Source organism: Hippocampus guttulatus, chromosome 18 (assembly GCF_054856545.1).
Source record: "Hippocampus guttulatus isolate MCC_2025c chromosome 18, RoL_Hgut_1.0, whole genome shotgun sequence".
Lineage (NCBI taxonomy): Eukaryota > Metazoa > Chordata > Actinopteri > Syngnathiformes > Syngnathidae > Hippocampus > Hippocampus guttulatus.
The window spans coordinates 9,544,228-9,563,381 of NC_141278.1; the positions used below are offsets into that span (position 1 = coordinate 9,544,228).

The 19,154-nt window shown below is 44.0% G+C and overlaps 3 protein-coding genes across 5 annotated transcripts; all 3 read left to right on the plus strand.

The window, feature by feature from the left end:
- Nucleotides 1–407: 407 nt before the first annotated feature.
- Nucleotides 408–2,501, plus strand: snrpd1 (small nuclear ribonucleoprotein D1 polypeptide). The gene is made up of 4 exons (XM_086136830.1): nucleotides 408–548; nucleotides 1,064–1,140; nucleotides 1,669–1,860; nucleotides 2,223–2,501. The coding sequence occupies exons 1-4, from the start codon at nucleotides 535–537 to the stop codon at nucleotides 2,297–2,299; spliced, it is 360 nt and encodes a 119-aa protein (XP_085992956.1). The 5' UTR covers nucleotides 408–534; the 3' UTR covers nucleotides 2,300–2,501.
- Nucleotides 2,502–3,475: 974 nt separating this feature from the next.
- Nucleotides 3,476–8,242, plus strand: LOC147191103 (gamma-glutamylcyclotransferase-like). Of its 3 annotated transcripts, none has more exons than XM_086137582.1 (4): nucleotides 3,476–3,759; nucleotides 4,269–4,414; nucleotides 4,484–4,619; nucleotides 6,959–8,242. In XM_086137582.1, exons 1-4 carry the CDS (start codon nucleotides 3,643–3,645, stop codon nucleotides 7,082–7,084), a joined length of 525 nt encoding a protein of 174 aa, XP_085993708.1. In that variant the 5' UTR covers nucleotides 3,476–3,642; the 3' UTR covers nucleotides 7,085–8,242. The 3 variants fall into 3 exon arrangements, with proteins under 3 accessions (XP_085993708.1, XP_085993709.1, XP_085993707.1); XM_086137583.1 differs by having other exon boundaries at nucleotides 4,484–4,609; XM_086137581.1 differs by having other exon boundaries at nucleotides 4,269–4,619.
- Nucleotides 8,243–10,491: 2,249 nt separating this feature from the next.
- Nucleotides 10,492–18,410, plus strand: LOC147191104 (antizyme inhibitor 1-like). Its single transcript, XM_086137073.1, has 11 exons — nucleotides 10,492–10,682; nucleotides 11,938–12,081; nucleotides 12,175–12,388; nucleotides 12,750–12,923; nucleotides 13,032–13,204; nucleotides 13,296–13,509; nucleotides 14,079–14,153; nucleotides 15,267–15,432; nucleotides 15,582–15,691; nucleotides 16,743–16,963; nucleotides 17,627–18,410. Exons 3-11 carry the CDS (start codon nucleotides 12,284–12,286, stop codon nucleotides 17,685–17,687), a joined length of 1,299 nt encoding a protein of 432 aa, XP_085993199.1. The 5' UTR covers nucleotides 10,492–10,682; nucleotides 11,938–12,081; nucleotides 12,175–12,283; the 3' UTR covers nucleotides 17,688–18,410.
- Nucleotides 18,411–19,154: the final 744 nt, after the last annotated feature.

The following is a 19,154-nucleotide window of genomic DNA, read 5'->3' on the forward strand; positions in this document are numbered from 1 at the left end:
TTTTAATTCACAATAAAAGCATTTTTCTGTCATATAAGAGACACATTGTCTTACAAAACAACAATGTTGGGGGTGATTTATTCATTGTGTTGAATAATTGCACCGTTACCTACAAAAACTTTGCGAAGTGTAGAACACTCAGATGTATTGTCAGAAATCTGATAAGTTTAGATTCAGGTGGTTGTGTAATGTCAAAATGGCCTGAGGTATTATATTTATACTTCTTGAGGCATCTCTACAGAACGTCTTTAGGGTGAAACGCAATTGACTATTGGAGCTATAAATATTGTTGAATGGGTGCGGGCGTGGGGGTTAAACGCATTAAATTGCATTCGTTGACAATTAGTACGTCGCCTTTCCTGTTGGTGGCGCTGTGGCCACGGGAACCCCTTTTGGGCGCATTTAGTTGACGTCACGGCTGCGCTCAGTCAACGTAAAGTCTACCATTTGCGGCCTACTGGTTTACCTCAAATCTAGTGCCGTAATTTTTTATTTTTTGCACTCCAATTTTGGTGTAAGAATTGTCGCGACGCCATGAAACTAGTCAGGTGAGACGCTTGAAAACGCATCCGTGTATCTGATAAAGTGTTGTCCAGCGTGCGGAAGGAGGATTTAGACTCCCGATGGAGGTAGATGGAGTCCGGGAGTTGATTGTGTCGAGAGCGCGCCAGGCAGAAAGCGGCGGTTCGAATGAATGGAGACGGTCAAGCTAGTAAAGAAAATTGACAAGACACTTGACGTGCACGTGGATGGACTTCATCAACCTGTACTAAAATTTTGCGTACGTGCGTTGGATAAACGCCTGACTGTAGCCGTTGCATGTTTGTAGTATCTACGGTGAAACCCTCCCTCTCCTGCATTTTTCGCCATCGAAGATGAGTTAGCTTGTAGCAGCATACGAGTCCAAAATTCATTTGAAACGTACAAGATTGTATTCTGTGTCAACAGCGTGATTCCATTGTTTGCTTTCTCATAAGATGTCGTTAAGGCCTTTGTTTTTCAAGGTAGTTAAAATTAGGTTGTAGATTAAAGGATATATGAGTAATTAAAACCGACCCCACAGGTTTTTGATGAAACTGAGCCACGAGACGGTGACCATCGAGTTGAAGAACGGTACCCAGGTCCATGGCACCATCACAGGTAAAGTTAACCACCATATAGCACCAAAGTACAAAAAAAGCTAATACAGCCGCATGATAGGTCGATTATAATGAAAGAGTTCATTACAAATTGAACTCAGGAACACATTTTAACAACTTCCATAGTTGGAAGCCCATCACTACTTACATGCATTGCTTAAAAATTGCTATCAACATGGCTTTGAATGCAAAGTTGCAAGTTGGCTACTTTTTCGACACACAGAGTGACAATCTGTTCTTAAGAAATGGAAAACCTGAGCAGAAGTGTCACATTTTTATGTGTGTTCAGGCAAAATGCAATTAAGGTTGACAAATAATGGAAAGGTTTGACTTGAAGTGACGGCTTTCGGGCTGCAAATATAAATGCTAAAAAAAGGTGGTCGTAACAAACGTATGCAGGACTGTCACGACTGAATATTTTTAGAATGTATTTTACTCTTTTAATAATTGCATAAAAATGTAATTGCTCGAAAGCTTTGCTGCCGGGTATTTCATACAAGGCTGCGGATTTGTGCGCACGTGCTTGCAGGTGTGGACGTGAGCATGAACACGCACTTGAAGGCGGTGAAGATGACGCCGAAGAACCGCGAGCCGGCCCAGCTGGAGTCACTGAGCATCCGCGGCAACAACATCCGCTACTTCATCTTGCCCGACAGCCTGCCACTCGACACGCTGCTCGTTGACATAGAGCCCAAGATCAAGTCTAAGAAGAGAGAAGCCGGTAAGCCATTATTGCCATATTGCACGGTACTAAAATGGAACGTGTGTATTTTCACCCCAAAATGGGATGACTCATCCAACACTTATCCATGCCCCCCCCCCCCCCCCCCCCCCCAAAGTTTGGAATACTTCGAATGCGTGTCAAAATAGTGCAGTAGGTCTGTGTACATTTAATGTTAACTTTTTCCAAATACGAAAGTTAGCTGACCTTTTTTGTTCTCTCACCACTTCACAATACAAAAACATTATTGGTCATTTTGGCCATAGAAAACAGAACAAATACATTTTTCTTTAACCAGCACAGGAGAGCTTGAAGGTGCTTGTTTCAGGAGAGTCGTCACTGATTGGTGTGTGTTTGTGCAGTGGCTGGACGAGGACGGGGCAGAGGCCGAGGACGCGGCAGAGGACGGGGACGAGGACGGGGGGGCCCTAGGAGATGATCACCTCACCCCCAAAACTACTTTTCACCTGCTCTTTCTTCACTGTTTTTGTACAGGATGCTTCTTTTTCTGTGCCCCCCCCCCCCCCGACTCCTTCATTTGTACATTAAAATGTTCCTTGATGAGAAGCTGTTGATTTACTAAGGTTGAGGTCTCAACCTGTTACCCTTTTTCTCATTAAAGTTCATAATTTCATACAAAATGCTTAATTAATTTTTATATGATGACACATCTGTGATTGGCTGGCAACCTGTTCAGGGTGTACACCGCCAATTGCCTGAAGACAGCTGGGATAGATTCCAGCACCCCTCACAACCCTTGTGAGGATAGGCGGACCAGAAAATGGATGGATGATTACACAAGGGGCGGCACAATGGTTGACTGGTTTGCTGCTTCACAGTGCAGAGGTGCAAGGTTCAATTCCAGCGTCGGCCTTCCTGTGTGGAGTTTGCATTGTCTTCCCTGTGCATACGTGGGGTTTCTCCGGGTACTCTGGTTTCCTCCCACATTCCAAAAACATCCATGGAAGGCTAATAGAACACGAATTGTCCCGAGATGTGAGTGTGAGCACGAATTATTGTCTATGTGTGCCCTGCGATTGGCTGGCAACCGGTTCCTACTCCCTCGAAGACAGCTGGGATAGGCTCCAGCACGCCCCGCAACCCTTGTGAGGATAAAGCTGATTAAAAAAATGGATGATTACACATTTTGTGAGGGTGGCCCGGCAGTCCAGTGGTTAGCACGTTGACTTCACAGTGCAGAGGTACTGGGTTCGATTCCAGCTCCGGCCTCCCTTGTGTGGAGTTTGCATGTTCTCCCTGGGCCTGCGTGGGTTTTCTCCGGGTGCTCCGGTTTCCTCCCACATTCCAAAAACATCCATGGCAGGGTGATTGAACACTAAATTGTGTGAGTGCGGGCGTGAGTGGTTGTTTGTCTCTGTGTGCCCTGCGATCGGCTGGCAACCAATTCTGGGTGTCCCCTGCCTACTCCCCGAAGACAGCTGAGATAGGCTCCAGCGACCCTAATGAGGATGAAGCGGTTCGGAAGATGAATGAATACACATTTTGTGATTAACTAGTGCCTGTTTGACTATTAGTTAGCTTACTGAGTCTCTTATATCACCGTGACGCCGGAACCGGATGTAGCCGCTGAGACGTGATCTTTTCGATAAGCTTCCGCATGTCAAGTGTGTAACCATTTACCCCGTTGATGTGATGTGTGAACAATTGCACACAGACCGGTATTGTATGGTTGAAACAAGTCATAGCTAGCTGACGAACCATTAGCAGCGCACTTGCTCGCGATAACGGCGACGACCCGTTCATAGAACCCAACATTGCTAAATGGCGCCAGGAGGCACCGGCACCTTCGCGTATTTTGCGTTCGGGAGCAACATGTTAAAGGAAAGACTGCAGCTGGAAAACCCCTCAGCGACGTACCTCGATACCGGTCGACTGAAGGTCATTCAAATTTATGTATTTTATGGATGCTTATTTGTGGGCACCTGATCCGCCGCCGAAGCCCGTGAAATAAACAGTTTTTCTGATCATGTCCACATTTTGTTACTGATGTCGTCTGTACGTCGCTTCATGCGATATAGTCATGGCGACACCCAATAAGTGCTAAATAATTACACTGTCGCCGTGAGTTCCGCGTGGGCTTTTCATTTGTACACGATGGACTTTAACGGCAAAGAACACTCCACGTGCAAGTGAATCGCCGGGGAAGCATAAGGCTACTTTTCACTTCTGACAATCCAATAATCACCACTAGATGGCGCAAAAGTAAAGCGTTAATCCCTTTTGTTCTGCGCGAAACAAAAAGTTCAATATCATTTATTGGCCTTATGTGCTTGTCAGATGAGTTACGCAGATATTAAGTTGGATGTATAAGACACACAAATTTCACCAGTGACCACAAGTCAAAACACGTAAAAACAAATGTTAAATTCTAACGCGTGTGCGTGCAGGACTATCAACTGGATTTTGGCGTTTGGGGCAGAGGTGCGGAGAACAGTTGGCACGGCGGCGTGGCCACCATCCGAGAAAGTCCTGGTTCTGAGGTGTGGGGGGTTATCTGGACCATCGATCGAGACCACCAGGACACCCTGGACAAGTCAGATCCACACACACGCACATGCACACGCGCACACAATGTCATGACTGGACCTGCGTGTGTTTTCAGGCAGGAAGGCGTCCACGTCGGTATTTATTCCCCGCTGGAGGTGAGAGTGGAGAGCAGCAACCACGGGGAGATGCTGTGCAAGACTTACCAGATGAACAACTTCCATGCTTGGCCAACCTCACCACAGTACAAACATGTTCGTGTCGTTATTGTGTGTGTGTGTGTGTGTGTCTGTCTGTCTGTCTGTCTCTCTGTCTCTCTCTCTCTCTCTCTCTCTCTTTATACAGTGATCCCTCGGTATTTCGTGGCTCAATTATCGCGGCCTCGGTGCATAGCTGTTTTTTTTTCCAAAGTACTGTATTCAGAAAAAAATGCCTAATGACTCAAAGGTTTTATACATGGCTGTAGCTTAATTGGTTCCCAGCACGATGTCGACCAATGAAAGCACGAGTGGATCTATCCCTTGACGCACAGCCATGTTGATTGGCTGTGCATCTTTGCAGCCCCGCCAAGCAACCTCCTTATCACATGGGTTACTCTTTGATCAGTATCTAATTACATGGTTGCCTAGATCAGTGTTGTTTACTTCGCATGTTAGTGTGTGTGGGCGCACGCGAGCTTGTGTGTGTGTGTGTGTGTGTGTGGCTGGGGGAGGTGAGAGAGAGAGAGAGGGAGAAAAGAGATGGGGTGATTGGGCTTGTGTGAAAAAAGCAGCATGTGTCTCTTCTCCTTAATTGTCTTATCATAACCCTACTAAAAGAAAGACGAAAACCCTACTTGTGGATTTTGGTCCTTCGCGGGTGGTTCTGGTCCCCATTAACCACGATAAGTAAGGGATCACTGTATATAAAATAAATAAAATGTTCATTGTTGGTGCTCCAGTGGTTAGCACGTCGACCTCACAGTGCAGAGGTCGTGGGTTCAGTCCGGCCTCCCTGTGTGGAGTTTGCATGTTCTCCCCGGGCCTGCGTGGGTTTTCGCCGGGTACTCCGGTTTCCTCCCACATTCCAAAAACATGCATGGCAGGCCGATTGAACACTCTAAATCAGTGGTTCTTTACCTAATTAGAGGCACCAAACCCAACCAGTTTATATGCACATTCATCAAACTCTTCATTAATGATTTTTTAAAATTGATTTTTTTACAAATTCAAGACCGAAAAAACGCATTTATTACCGACAGAAAGAGCAGCACGTTTTTTAAATTGTGAACAAAATGAATCTCCATGCAGTTTCAAGAAGCGTTCCTTCAGTTTTGCCGACTCAACTTGGCATGACAAATCATGCACATAGGACACAGATTCCCATCACGGTCCGTGATGCATGTGAATCCACGTTGTACATATTTGTGCGACCACTTTCTTTCTTTGCTCGACATGGTTAGCATGTATTAAAACTTTTTTTTTTTTTAATGACGTGATATACTATCACGACGTTGACTACTGAGCGAACTAAATTTCCCGCTGCACTGATTGCACAAGCAGCCAGTGATGGCCAAGCGGGTGTGTCATAACAAAATGACATGTTGAGTCGGGTGTGCCTTAACTTCCATGGCGGAGGCTCCATCGAACCCCTGAGACCGATTCACCAAACCCCTAGGGTTCGATCGAACCCAGGTTAAGAACCACTGCTCCAAATTGTCCCTCGGTGTGATTGTGAGCGCGGTTGGTTGTTCGTCTCTGTGCGCCTTGTGATGGGCTGGCAACCGGTTCAGGGTGTCCCCCGCCCAGGGGCGGTTCTGGATCAATTTCACTGAGGGGGCCGGGCTGGGGCCAGGGGTTTTGATGGGGGGGCACATTCAACCCAGGGCTAAAAAGACAGATTCGAAATCTTATTTGACTTTTTATTTCTTCAGACTTTGAAATTGTAGTCATAACATTACAGTGATGAGAAAAAAAACAGTATTAGGAGGGCTAAAATGTCTGCAAGCGTAACAATACGTCTGTTGAGAATATTCAAGCCAGGGGATGATATGGTACCAGCCTGCCGGGGACAAAAATTGCAAATACACTGAAGCTAGATGTTTTACATGCATATAATTATCCAAATTTTAAAAGGCAATGTCTTATATATTGATCCTGTTAAATAAAAATTAAAATAAAAAGGGAGACTAAAAAAGTTACACACACACACGCACGCGCACACACACACACACGCAAATAGCACTCGTGTCGTGGTAATTTCCTTCTCTGCGGACTGCTTCTCATTTTCCCGCTCATTTTTAAATGGCGCAGCGCACTAAAGGGTCTGACTAGAATGTTAAATCACGCACTTTGGTTCCACCTTTCGCGTCGGCGACTCGGCACGACTGCGTAATCTGCGCTCGGAGGGGGGGCCACAGGGGGGGGCAGAATCGGTGCTACAGGGGCACTGGCCCCCGTTGGCCCCCCCCCCCCAGAACCGCCACTGCCCCCGCCTACTGCCCGAAGACGGATGGGATAGGCTGCAACACCTCCTGCAACCTTCTTCATGATAAGCGATGTTGAAAAAAAAGTATTTATGAGTGAGGTACAAGTGAATGTGTTTTTGTGCGAAGGTGGTGTGTTGTGGCGCCGACCAGAACGGACTTCCTGATGATTACGTTGGCAGGCTGCAGGCGGTGAAGACCAACAACTACATGGGGCCTTCCATGTTGGATCGCATCAAAATGGACGCCAATTAGCAGTGAGACAGCGTTTTACCATCACTGTATGTACTGACATTTATTTATTGGTGCTCCCACTGGAAAAACGTATATTTTTGATACATTTTGAAAAATGCGCAATTCAAAGATTGTAAAAAATTTATTAAAATAAAATATTTTGAATGCTCATTAATGACGGAAACAGCTCAAAACTAACATTGTAGAAAGGGTGAAAATTAGATTAAGTTGCCGCTGTTATGAAAGCGCGATCTAAATCATCATGTATTGGATTGTAATTTATTACAGTTTTTCGATGTACAGACCAAATGTGACCATGCTATGATATGGAGAATGCAAGTGACATCAAGACACTCCTAAAAATGTTTACAAAAAAAAAATGGGTGGATATCTATGACTTCCCCATGACTCTGTGGATGTCACGCTGAATTCTATCTGATCCAGATAGAGATATCTTCCTTACAAGTCGTCAAAGTGAAACTTTATATAATCAATTAGGCCACCAATCCAAATTCATTACTGTTTATTTCCATTTTCCCAGCCAAAAGTTTCTTTTTTCTTTTTTAACTCATTCAATCGCAGCCATTTTCACTGGAGCAACCCCCTCAATCCCAGTTTTTGACTGGATTTTGACTGATCTTGCAAGGCCCACAGAATATTTGGTACTAATGCTGTATAAAAATGGAGCCTACCAAAATAAAGTTTGGACGCTCTTCTTTCAGCAGAAAAAAATATTGTTTCTATCTTTTTCCATTCTTCAGCAATCGGCATTACAAAATGGCAAAAAAGTTCGATGGAAAATGGCGATTCCTGGGCAAAAAACTGAGAAAAATAGCTTTTTGTAAAAGCACGCATTTCAAGCACATGAGGCACCACTGCCACCTACTGGTCGCTTTTTTACATGATTTACAATGCAAACGGCTTATTCTCATTCACAGATTGCACCAGACCCCCCTCCTCTCAATAATGACGCAAAAAAAAAAGACTTTGACGTACAAGTACGTCCTTGGTAGGCGGGGCCTAATTTGAAAAGACCTACAAGTACATCTTGTGGAATGAAAGAGTTAATCAATACATGAGCAGACCTGTGTAGCATATTTTACTGCATATCACTTGGCTGTGTTGTTTGCATCTGCTGAAGTCGCACAATCTGGAAATAAAAAATGCATAAACAGCAAATGGCTTCACTTATGTTTGATGAAAACTATTGTCTTCCCGCAGGGGTTCCAAGCTTGAACTCCTGACCACGCTTAATGAATCGAAACGAATCATTTCCCTTTTACGCGTGACGCGTGAGCGGGACTAAATGAGGAAAATATCCCGTTATCACCATCCCCCCTCACCAAAATAAATGCTTCACATCATATACAGCACCTCGAATAGACTGCTAATGTTAGCCATTGCTTTTTAGACCGCTCAATGGAGTTCACTGGTAATGTTTGCCAGCATTTATCCAGAACACAGGAGTCCACTGATAACAAATGCTATCTGTTGATATTCAATCTGAGCATTTGAGTCCACTGCTAACATGAGCCAGAAGTTACCTCGAGCACTGGTGTTCACTAATCACGTGAAACGCTCATTATCCCTTGAGAATTGAAGTCAGCTGCTAATGTGAGCAGATAATTAGCCAGAATGTTTGAGTCCACAGCTAATGTTAGCCACTAGTTGGCCAGATCACTGGAGTCCACTGAAAACAAATGGCAACGATATCTGGTGATATTCGATACAAGCACTGGAGTCCACTACTAACATTAGCCGCAAGTTAGCCTCAGCACAGGTGTTCACTTCTCGCATTAGCACTAGTTAGCCCTTGAGCACTGGATTCTAAGACTAATGTCAGACAGTACTTAGCCAAACACTGAAGTAAACTGCTAATGTTTGTGACCTTTAGTTAGCCAGAGCACTGGAGGCCACCACTAACGCTAACGTAACACTGCTTAAGTCAGACTTGGGTTAGCCAGAACATTGGGGTCACAACGCTAATGCTGATGTTAGCCCCGAATTCTGGAGTCCTCTGCTAACATTATTCGCTCGCTAGCTGGTCACCTACTAACACTCATCAAGAGTAGACTTATTTTTTGCTGAGAAAAATGTGAGAAAACATGTTAAAAAAAAGTTGCCACTTAATTTGACCAAAGGTTTTTGGGAGCTTGCGGTCTGACCTTGCAATGGCTGAATTCTACTTCCAAATTTCTCAGTCGTACAAAAAAAAAAGCCCACGTGTGTTCCACTTGCGCTAATTGGTTTGCTTCAGGCCTCAAAGGGCCTCATGAGAACTTGACAAGTGTCCTCTTTTGAATTACACACCCGCACGTGCGCCCAAACACACACACACACAAAATCAGAAAAAAAAAAGTTTTTTTAACGTGAAACAAGGTGGAAATGCATATTTACCTTACAGATAAATACAGAAAAAGAACAGCTGTTGTAATGCGCTTTCATGTGTATCTTTATTTCAGCCTTCAAGAACTCGATTTGAAACTTGAGAAACATAGAAACTGATGTTTTGGTCTGCATTTGCAAATGAAAGTGTCTGGAATGAAACCAGCAGGTCAAACACCGTGCGTGAATGCAGATTGTATTTGTGCACGTTCAAAAAAGGCCACAGCGTATGCCCTGCACTGAGGATAAATATGTAAATTGCCAGAATTCAAATGGTTTCTGAGTCGATTCACATCTTGGGTAAACAAAGAAAGTGAATTTAGACAATTTATTGTGGCAGGTTTCGCCTTGGTTTATATTATTTATTCATGAAAAAAATACTGACTTCTTAGTTTTACACTAGTAATTATTTGGAGTACTTTTTACTTTTGCTCTTCTACTTGAGTACATTTTTTGCCCACTCCCATGGAACTCAGCTGGTAGCTAGTCCAGGGTGGAAGCAACTTCTCTCGCCAGAAGTCATCTTGATTTGGCTTCCTTGCCTTGTGCATTCCCAAACCATATATGCCTGTGATTATCTGGCGACCAGTCCATGGTCTAATCATATCCCCAAATGCAACTGGGTAAAGGGCTCCAGTTCGCCCGTTCCACCCACTGAGGGAGGACAAGTGGAATATAACCTGGATGGATGAACGAAATAAATGGTTCACATTTGGGCCTACTTTTCGGAGCTACCATCGGCGTCCAAATCCATAAAGTAACAAAAACGAATGAACACAGGGTGTATGGCTTCCAAATGTTTGTGACGGGCTTGACGACAACTCGCACGAAAGCGACGCCCTGCCCTGAGTGACAACGGCGAGTGCGAACGTCCGTCCGCCGGGAAGTGCACTATTACGTAAGGCAGATAACGAACACCCCTGTCCTTTTCGGAAATGCGTATTTGGTTCGGCCATCGCTGAGCGTCGAACGCTGATTGGTCTGACGGACGGCCGAGGCCGCGCCCACGAGCCGTTGCTGAACTTTTGCTATTTCCTACCGCCGCAGCGGGAGTCACTTGCTTACTGTTGAAGAGGCAGGAGGACGCTGAGGACCTCGCAAGCAACGAAGCTTCGACGAACCATATGGCCGCAACAGCCGCTGCTCTTTCTTTCAACGTGGGGCCCACTACTCTTTAAAAATTCCGCCGAAAAAGAGAAGACGATTTTCTAAAACCTTCTGGCCGTTATCTCACGTAAGTCGATGGCCTACTCACTAGGCCCTAGTGTGTTGTAAGTTTCTGTGTGGCGTTAACATGGCGGGCTGCTCTTTCCGCCTCCATTGACCCAAACCTGACAGGCCTTTACAATGCGGTTTTCCGTCGACTCGAATGTCTGAAGGTGTGGTTCAAATATCTAAAACGATAAGCGAGATAGTCTGACGTTACGGTGGAGTATTTCATATGTCATATAGGCATTCGGTGCTGTGCCTGGCTATTTATAACGTGAGCCGACAACGTCAGCTCCTATGGTGGTGTTCTCATTGGCACCACAACATTTATCTGACCCCTTTTCGGCGACAAATTGTCTATTTTTCTGCACTACCGCCTTTCGAGGAGCTAGAAATGACCCCTCGTCGCGACATTTGCCGCTTTTGTAATGTCTCTACGTCTTTTCGGCTTTGGCGTCGCCATTGAATCACTGATCTCAGTTGTCAAGTTGTTTGGTGCGCATGCGCATTTGGCGTTTCATCAAAGATGGCCATTCCAGTAGTTTTAAAAAGGGCAGGCTTGTTTCCGAGGCTGAGAAAAATTACGACAAAACCCGTTTTAATAACTCGCCACAATGAGAAGAAACACAAGTTTAACTCTTTTATTAACCTTCATAGTGATTCCACTGAGGAAAAAAAGTAATATTACATGTGAGGTTGCATTTAGTTTTTTTCAACAGAGAACAATTTAAATTTCCCCTTAATGCTGCTGTTGGTATTTGTTTAGTACTTTGTGATATGCTGCTGTGATAATTTCATTTTCCCTGCTGGGATGAGTTACATCTCTTTTTATTCTGCTTTTAACAATCAGGGGCTTGGAACTGATCAGTGTGTTAAAAATGTTTTTTAAAAATCCCCAATTTGATCAGAAGATGGACTAATGTATCCAAGCTATTTAAACAACTTGTTTATTAACTGCAGAATTGATTCCTGTTATTGGGCTCGGCACAGGAATAGCCCAAATTTGTATAGTATTGACACCCCTTGACATTTTGAGAAAAAAAATAACTGAACCCTAAAAATTCAGTATGTGGAAAATGGTGGCGACCTAACACCCTTTAAAAAACTCAAATTATTGAAGAATATTGGGGGAGGGGAAATTGTGAAAAAAAAATCCAACTGTATATGTGACAAAACCTTGGATTATTAACAATGCACAGAACATCCCTGGAGTGAATGAGACGGAACATAACAAATTGCTGCCATAATGTTGAATGTGAGTGTTTTACATCTGCGTGCAGGGCTCCCCTGTCTCAACACAGGTGTATGAGCGCTATCCAGAGGGCCTAGGGGCAGCTCTTTACCGGGAGCACTTCGACTTCAACGCTGAGCCGCCTTGGGATCCTAGCTGATAGTGGGACAGGTCCGTCCCCCGACTTGTCCATGTGAGTCATGCCAACATGTTGTTTCTCCTGTTTATCAATCTCCCAACATTCATATAATGTCGTTTTTTTCTGCCCCTCCCCCCCACCTCTCAGTTTGTTGCATAACCGGCAGGACCCCCATTTGGCTCAGTCGTGACCCCCTCGCTGCAGATTCTCTCTCACTCATTCTTAATGATTTTTGGCTCGCTGGAATACGGGTAAGATGAAAGGACTCGCCGACCGACCCGCCGGCTACACCGTCGAGCTGCTGGGGGGTGGTGCCACCCTCGACGATGTCATCGACGAGCGCATCCGTGAACAGGCCCCGGTTGGTACACACACTTGGAATTTTCTGTGCTTCTGCAAACAGCAGTTTATTTATTTGACGACAGATTGGGAGAGGCAACACATTTGTGTGTGTGTGTGGGGGGGGGGGTAATATTAAACCGTAATCCTGGTATTCTAAGATGTCAAAGAGGGAAATAAAACCATACTGCAGGATTTTTTTTTTTAACCAGAATTGTAAAATTACAGGGACAATTTCGTCATTTTACAAGGAAAGTTGTCATTTGTACCAGAGTGAAGAGGAGAATTTTTTTTCGGAAAACGTGTATCATCTTCCCAGAATCAAGTTGTAATTTGCGCCTCTGTTGGTGCCGCTAAATCTTCTGCTTTTTTTGTGTTGATAGGTGGAGAAGAGCGCCTTCATCGTGGGTGACCTGGGCGCTCTGATCCGCCAGCACTCTCTCTGGAAGAGTGCCACACAGCGGCTGCAGCCGTACTTCCCGCTCCGGTGCAACCGCAGCCCGGCAGTTCTCGAGTTGCTCGCCTCCCTGGGCTTGGGCTTTGTCTGCGCCAACAAAGTGAGTATTTGATTTCATTAAAACCGCACGCGGCTAATTAGTCATCCATTTGTACAACAAAGTCAGCTCTGATTTGGATGGTTTTCAATGATCTTTTGTCACTTGCAGGCCGAAGTCAACCTGGCGCTGGAGCACGGCGTTCCGCCCGACAACATCATCCTGTCGGGCATCTGCAAGCAGCTGGCGCTCATCAAGGCTGCCGCCAAGCACGAAGTCCACCATCTCGTCTGCGAGAATGAGGCCGAGCTGGCCAAGATTGCGCGGCTCCACCCACGTGCCAAGTCAGTCGAAAGAACATAGTTGCTGAAGACATGGAACAAGAAAATAAGGTGGAATGTTCTGACTAATAGTTCATGTTATATGGTCTTGCAGATTGTTGCTGCAGCTGAGCACAGAGGCTCACGCGGCTGAGACCAGCATGGCCTTCGGCGCGACCCCGAAGAGCTGCCGTCACTTGCTGGAGGCGGCCAAGGTGCTCGGCGTGCAGGTGGTGGGCGTGGCCTTACACATGCCGACCTCCTGCCTGGAGCTCCAGCGGGCCTACGGCCACGCGCTGGCAGACGCCCGCAGCGTCTTCGACATGGGGGTGAGTGCCCAGGGTTTTATGCATATTTTATGGGAAATGGCAAAATTCTATGCATAGGATTTGGTACTGAAAATCTCTGTTCTCGACCAAATCGGTTTTCGACCAAAGATTTCGAGTTTTTTATGCCTCGGATAACGACGAAAATCTGTTCTCGAACAAACTGAGCGCACTTGAATGCGCCACTTGACTCCTCTCGCCTTCCTTACACGAGGAAGTGACGCTTCCTCGGGTAGACCCGGAAGTGACGCTTCCTCGTGTAGCGTTCAATTGTGAGCAGACGTGTTCAATAAAGATTTTTTTTTTTAAAGCGTGGTTTCAGTTTTCGAACAAATCGGTTTTTGAACAGCCTTCTGGAACGGATTATGGTCGTAAAACCGAGGTATAAGTGTAATACATTTTGGAATAAGTACAGATGTGGACATGCATCGAGTTCACCCAGCACTTTGTAAACTTCCATAATAGAACAACCGTAAAATGTGAAGCAAAGTGAATGATTTCCACACTCGCGCTCAGGTGGTCCCCACTCACAGGCCTTTTGTTAGCTCACATCTGTTTGTTGTTCATTGTAGGCGGACCTGGGCTTCAACATGAACATCCTGGACATTGGCGGTGGATTCACCGGGTCGGAGTTCCAACTTAAACAGGTCAACACCTTAAATGACATCTTGATGAGGTCAGACTTTGACCTGCTGTTTAGTGTCAGCAAGGACACAGATAAGACTTGTTTACTTCTTGCACTTTGTATACAGCGATGGCTGTTTGAAAGTGCTCTATCAATACGGTTGACTTGACTTGAAGGTTTTGTCTCGCTAGCTGTGTTAACTTCAGCGCAGCTAGTGAGGCCGTGACTGACGGCTAGATCAGCGTCATTTGAGGTTCAAGTCAGCAGCACCAGACAGGATTTATTTTCGGAGTCATTTTTAGCAGAGGTCTGAAAGTCCGTTTGATTTAATCACATGAAATTAGTTTGGAATGTCTATGATGACTCAATCTCCAAAATATCTTAAGTAGCAATCCCTGAAAAAAATGTATCAAGTCAGCCATTTTTCTTTGAACAAGCCATTCCAGTGCCATTTTGACCATTTTCAGGGGTCCTTCGAATGATTTAAAAAAGTCGGTCCCTGAAATCAGGTCAACTGGGCGACATGAACATTTTGGTTTTAGACACGCAGTCTACCATTTTGGAACGCAGAGGCCATTTTAGCTTGTCTTTTTGCCATTTTCAGGCTTCCAAAACTGAATTTTTCCGAGAGCAGGGGTTACCAATGTCACACATAACTGTCTATTTGCGACACTCTTGTTTTCTATAAATCTCTGTCAGTGTTTACATTTTCAAACGATCACTTTTTCTACAAAATTTCTCAAAGCACCAATGTCCTATGGCTGGATCTATTTTCAGAACAAGCCTCTAGGCTACTCATGGGATCTTTGGGTGCTCACGGTTTCAGATTGCTTCTATATTTGAACCACATAGGCTGGACAGATGGATGATGCTAAATTGCTAAGAATGTGAGTTTTGGGTAGGGATGAACATCTTGAGTAGACCCACCAAAAAGTCTCACAAAGCCATGTCTGATAAGACAGGAGAAATGTGACATTTTGTTTTGAAGTGGCCATTTTGGTGTCAGTTTTGTCATCGTGGTGTCTGAGATTTGCTCGAACGCTACAAAAATCAGAACCCGGCGTGTTCGCATAATAGATGGGTGACGAAACATGGCATCAAAGTTAATGTTATGTATACGTTGTTGTGTACACAGGTGGAATCCGTCCTCAGCCCGCTGTTGGAAGCCTACTTCCCGCCGCTGTCTGGTGTGCGCGTGCTGGCCCAGTCGGGCTCTTTCTATGTGGCGTCGGCCTTCACCCTGGCTGTCAACGTGATTGCCAAGGAGGTGGTGACCCGCTGCTGGGATGGCTTGGTTCCAGGTGGGTCCAATTAATCACATGGCCGCAAAGTAGCTACGCGTGGCTGTTGAGTAATCGTAGTACATGGCCAGAGCTCAAATTCCACTGCGGTGTCATGTTGTGTTGTTATTGTTGTTGTTCCACTTTTCAAACCTCGCGTGTGTCGTCAGGTGATAACGGCGAGGACGCGGAGTTCCTGTACTACATGAACGAGGGCGTTTATGGCCCGTTTGGTGTCAAGCTCCTAGGGAACGCCATCGCCGCCCCGTCAGTGCACAAGGTTTGGAAGCCGCCCACTCGATTGAATGAATCCACCTGAAAGCGGGTCGGGGATCTACAGATTAACAATGTGTACTGACATGTTTTGTACACGCACGTCCTACTTGACTGACCTTCTTGTTTACAACGGTACACAGATCAAAACTAGTTCCCGTTACGTTGTGCAAGGTTTTCTGAAGATAACGCACATTTGAAGCTCAAAACGTACAAAAACCAAAAAATATTTGTTGCTGTAATAGTGATGTCCTTTCGTCTGCAGTTCCATTATTTATCACTTCCTAATACGAAACTGTGCCACATGCTTGATCAACATCTGTTTTCTCTCACTTGGGGAGGATTTGACAAATTTGTAATAGGCTCATGACAAAGAAGAAATGAGTTTGCTTTTGCAAGAAGTGGATCAAAATTATTCCCAAATTCCAAAATGATTCCCCCTATAGTTACACTATTGAGCCCATTACTAATGGTCATGTTTACGGAACAATTCTTTTAAATAAAGTAGCCTTGAATCTGAAATTAGGATTGAAACACTTTGCCTGCGTTGAATTAAATTAATTCAAAATATACAGAAAATATAATCATTTTCCATGTAATTAATTAACTCATTCATTCCCAAATACGTTTTTAAACGTATTTTCAGACTTTGTCCAGAATTGGCTGGTACTGAATGAGTTAAAAAAGGGGGTTGGTGTTGATTTGTCTTGGAAATGTTAAAGACTAGCCACAAAATTGACGACTGTTTTGGTCATTTAAAAAAATATATCGTTACAGATAAAGTGAAAGCCTGCATACTTGCGCTTTCTTACTCACGGATTCACCAATTGTTGATTTAAAAAGAAAACGTTATATTTTTTAATATTGTATTTTGGGGGTGTGAAGAGCAACCCTATTTTCTGGGGAAAACATTGAATATTTCTCAACAGTTATTCTCAAGTATTGAAAAATTGTTGGGGGTTCAGAACCAAATTTGTTTTTCGACTACCGCAGATGCAAATTTTCACTATCTGGTCGCTTTCCCTCACAAAAAGCATGACTCCCTGATTTGCGTGCAGCACGCGCCGTGCGCCGACGCAGCAATGTATCCCAGCAGTCTGTGGGGTCCCACGCTGGATCAGTTGGACTTTGTGGTGGAGCGCTGCCTCCTGCCCGAACTCAACGTGGGCGACTGGCTGCTCTTCGCCAACATGGGCGCCTGCGGCTTGGATGACCTTGCCGGGGCCACGTGCGCCTCACCACAGCTGCCCGTCTACTACGCTGCCACCTCCTCGGACTGGTAGGTGTTCTTCGGACAGGATTCGGATTGTCATCAAACAAGAAAAATCACCATTTCTTGAAGTAAAAAGATCTATTTCTAATAATCGAATCAAATGCCCCAAAAATGTGACTTAAATTGATTTTAAATCATGTGATATCAAGCCCAAAAAAATCGAATTAAAGCAAGCCTTAAAAAAAAAAAGTTGACCTAGTTTGTGGCCACATTTACCGTGACCGCCGTCGACAATGCGTTGCTGACATTTTTTGACAGATCACAAGCACAATAGGACGAGATGTCATGCATTTTGAACATCTGACAGACCAATTTCGTCCAGTCTCGTCCACGAAAATTCATACGTCACGGCACGTCATGTTTTAGTCATCAGAGGCATGTTTAGCTCGTCGTCATCTCATTATCATCATGAAAAAGGGTGAATTAATGGGTGTGTGTCTCTCATTTTATATATATATATATATATATATATGGGGGCAGAAAAAAGTGTTTCATTGCACAAAATGTTTCAGAAAAGAACTATACACAGTTCAATGTAAGTGCAATATAAAATATAGCATTAGCAATATATTATGTTTTTATATTATATATGAAATCACTGTCTGTCTCACTCAATCATTCCTGATTGTGAAGGCGCAGAATCCACTGACAACTGGTTGTGGTCCGCAGGTACGAAATGCAGGAAGCGGGCGTGACGCTGGACAGTGCGATCAAGACCGTCTTCGTGTAGTAGCCCTAAAATTTCCTTTCGCCAACCTCAAGCGTCTCGCTGTGGTCAACATTCCAGACAGCGCGTTAGTATGAAATAATCCCACCCCTATTTTATTTATTTGTTTTGCCCTGCCATATCAAATCAATCCTGCCCAAGTGATGTTTATGCAACAAAATGGATGACTCTGGAGATGGGAACACCCCCCCACCCCCCAAAATCACCACACTAACCCAGCAGTGTGGGGGGTGGCCCTCACCATTACCTTTTACAAAATTGCTTATGCTCCCTATCGTTGTTTGTGTGAAAACTTTTGAGAAATGTTGTGGTACCTCAGAGCCTAGCATAGCTAAAAAGAAATTATGTTCTTCAATTTTTGGTATTTATTGGATGATGTTGTTGCTGCGGCGATGGCTTTATTCCTAATAAGATGTTCATGTGTGTTTGGGGTTTTGTGTTTGTATTCCCCCCAAAACGGCTTCCTATGTGCTGTCATGTGACTGTCATTTATCATCTGAAAATGGTCACCAAGTCATCTACTGGCTCATTTTGTACAGCTTACCTTCGTATTCGAGGCCACCTGACCCTTTGGGAAAGTGTTGATCAACATCTGTTTGATGTATTCATAAAGAATTTGTTGTCTACAAGCACTAATGGACCATACCATGTTTGTTTTTGACTGTAAATTGTGTTTGTTGAAGTAATGAAAGTGGTTAATTTAATACATTTCTGACTGAAATCATTCATCCTGGGTGAGCGTGATTGATTTGCAGTTTTGATTTCCTTACACAATAAATACCCAATTTGTTCATTATGTAACACACTGGTATGTACAAGCTCTTAGATCAAAAATAGAATGATAAAATATTGTATTAGTTTTCAAATTGACTGTCCACAAGCCTTCATTATAAAAACATGTTAGACTAAATTGCCTATATGTGCATAGTTTGTCCCTTGACGTTCAATATATTGCCATAAAATTAGTTTTGTTGAATTTGCCTAGGTTTATGTGAACATGAAAGTTACCATTTGTGCTTAAGCAAAATTATTGTTGTAAGTGGGTTTGCTATTGTTCTCAGCCATATTTTTTTTTTTTTGGTAATATGATCACGGTAAAAGTTCTTATATTGGAAGACGTGAGCTTTGTGAGGTTACGTTGAAAGATTTTGCTATGCCTAATCCGTGAACATTGTAAATTTGAAGTGTTGAGTTTGTCTGTGCAAACATTTACATTTTGTTAAAAAAGTTTATTTTACAAAACGGGATGTTTGCAATAGAAGCCGATGATGTTGGAAATGAGTGTGTCTAACCGACAAAGTTGTGAGGTTTGTGTTAATGTGCGAGTTGATTTTTGTCGAAATGTTTTGAGGTTTTTGTCATAGACATTGCCGGGTTGTGTAAAAAAACTTAAATTTTTGAAAGTGCTGGGCTTTACCGTAATGTTAAATTTGCAATCTTTCTAAAAATATTTTTCATATATAAAAACAT

Coding starts and splice junctions, on each gene's coding strand:
- snrpd1 (XM_086136830.1), top strand. Junction 1,141..1,668: donor GGTCCATGGCACCATCACAG/GTAAAGTTAACC, acceptor ACGTGCTTGCAG/GTGTGGACGTGAGCATGAAC. Junction 1,861..2,222: donor GTCTAAGAAGAGAGAAGCCG/GTAAGCCATTAT, acceptor GTGTTTGTGCAG/TGGCTGGACGAGGACGGGGC.
- LOC147191104 (XM_086137073.1), top strand. CDS start 12,284: ATGAAAGGACTCGCCGACCGACCCGCCGGCTACACCGTCGAGCTGCTG. Junction 12,389..12,749: donor GCATCCGTGAACAGGCCCCG/GTTGGTACACAC, acceptor TTGTGTTGATAG/GTGGAGAAGAGCGCCTTCAT. Junction 13,205..13,295: donor CGGCTCCACCCACGTGCCAA/GTCAGTCGAAAG, acceptor ATGGTCTTGCAG/ATTGTTGCTGCAGCTGAGCA.
- LOC147191103 (XM_086137581.1), top strand. CDS start 3,643: ATGGCGCCAGGAGGCACCGGCACCTTCGCGTATTTTGCGTTCGGGAGC. Junction 3,760..4,268: donor TCGATACCGGTCGACTGAAG/GTCATTCAAATT, acceptor GTGTGCGTGCAG/GACTATCAACTGGATTTTGG. Junction 4,620..6,958: donor CCTCACCACAGTACAAACAT/GTTCGTGTCGTT, acceptor TTTTGTGCGAAG/GTGGTGTGTTGTGGCGCCGA.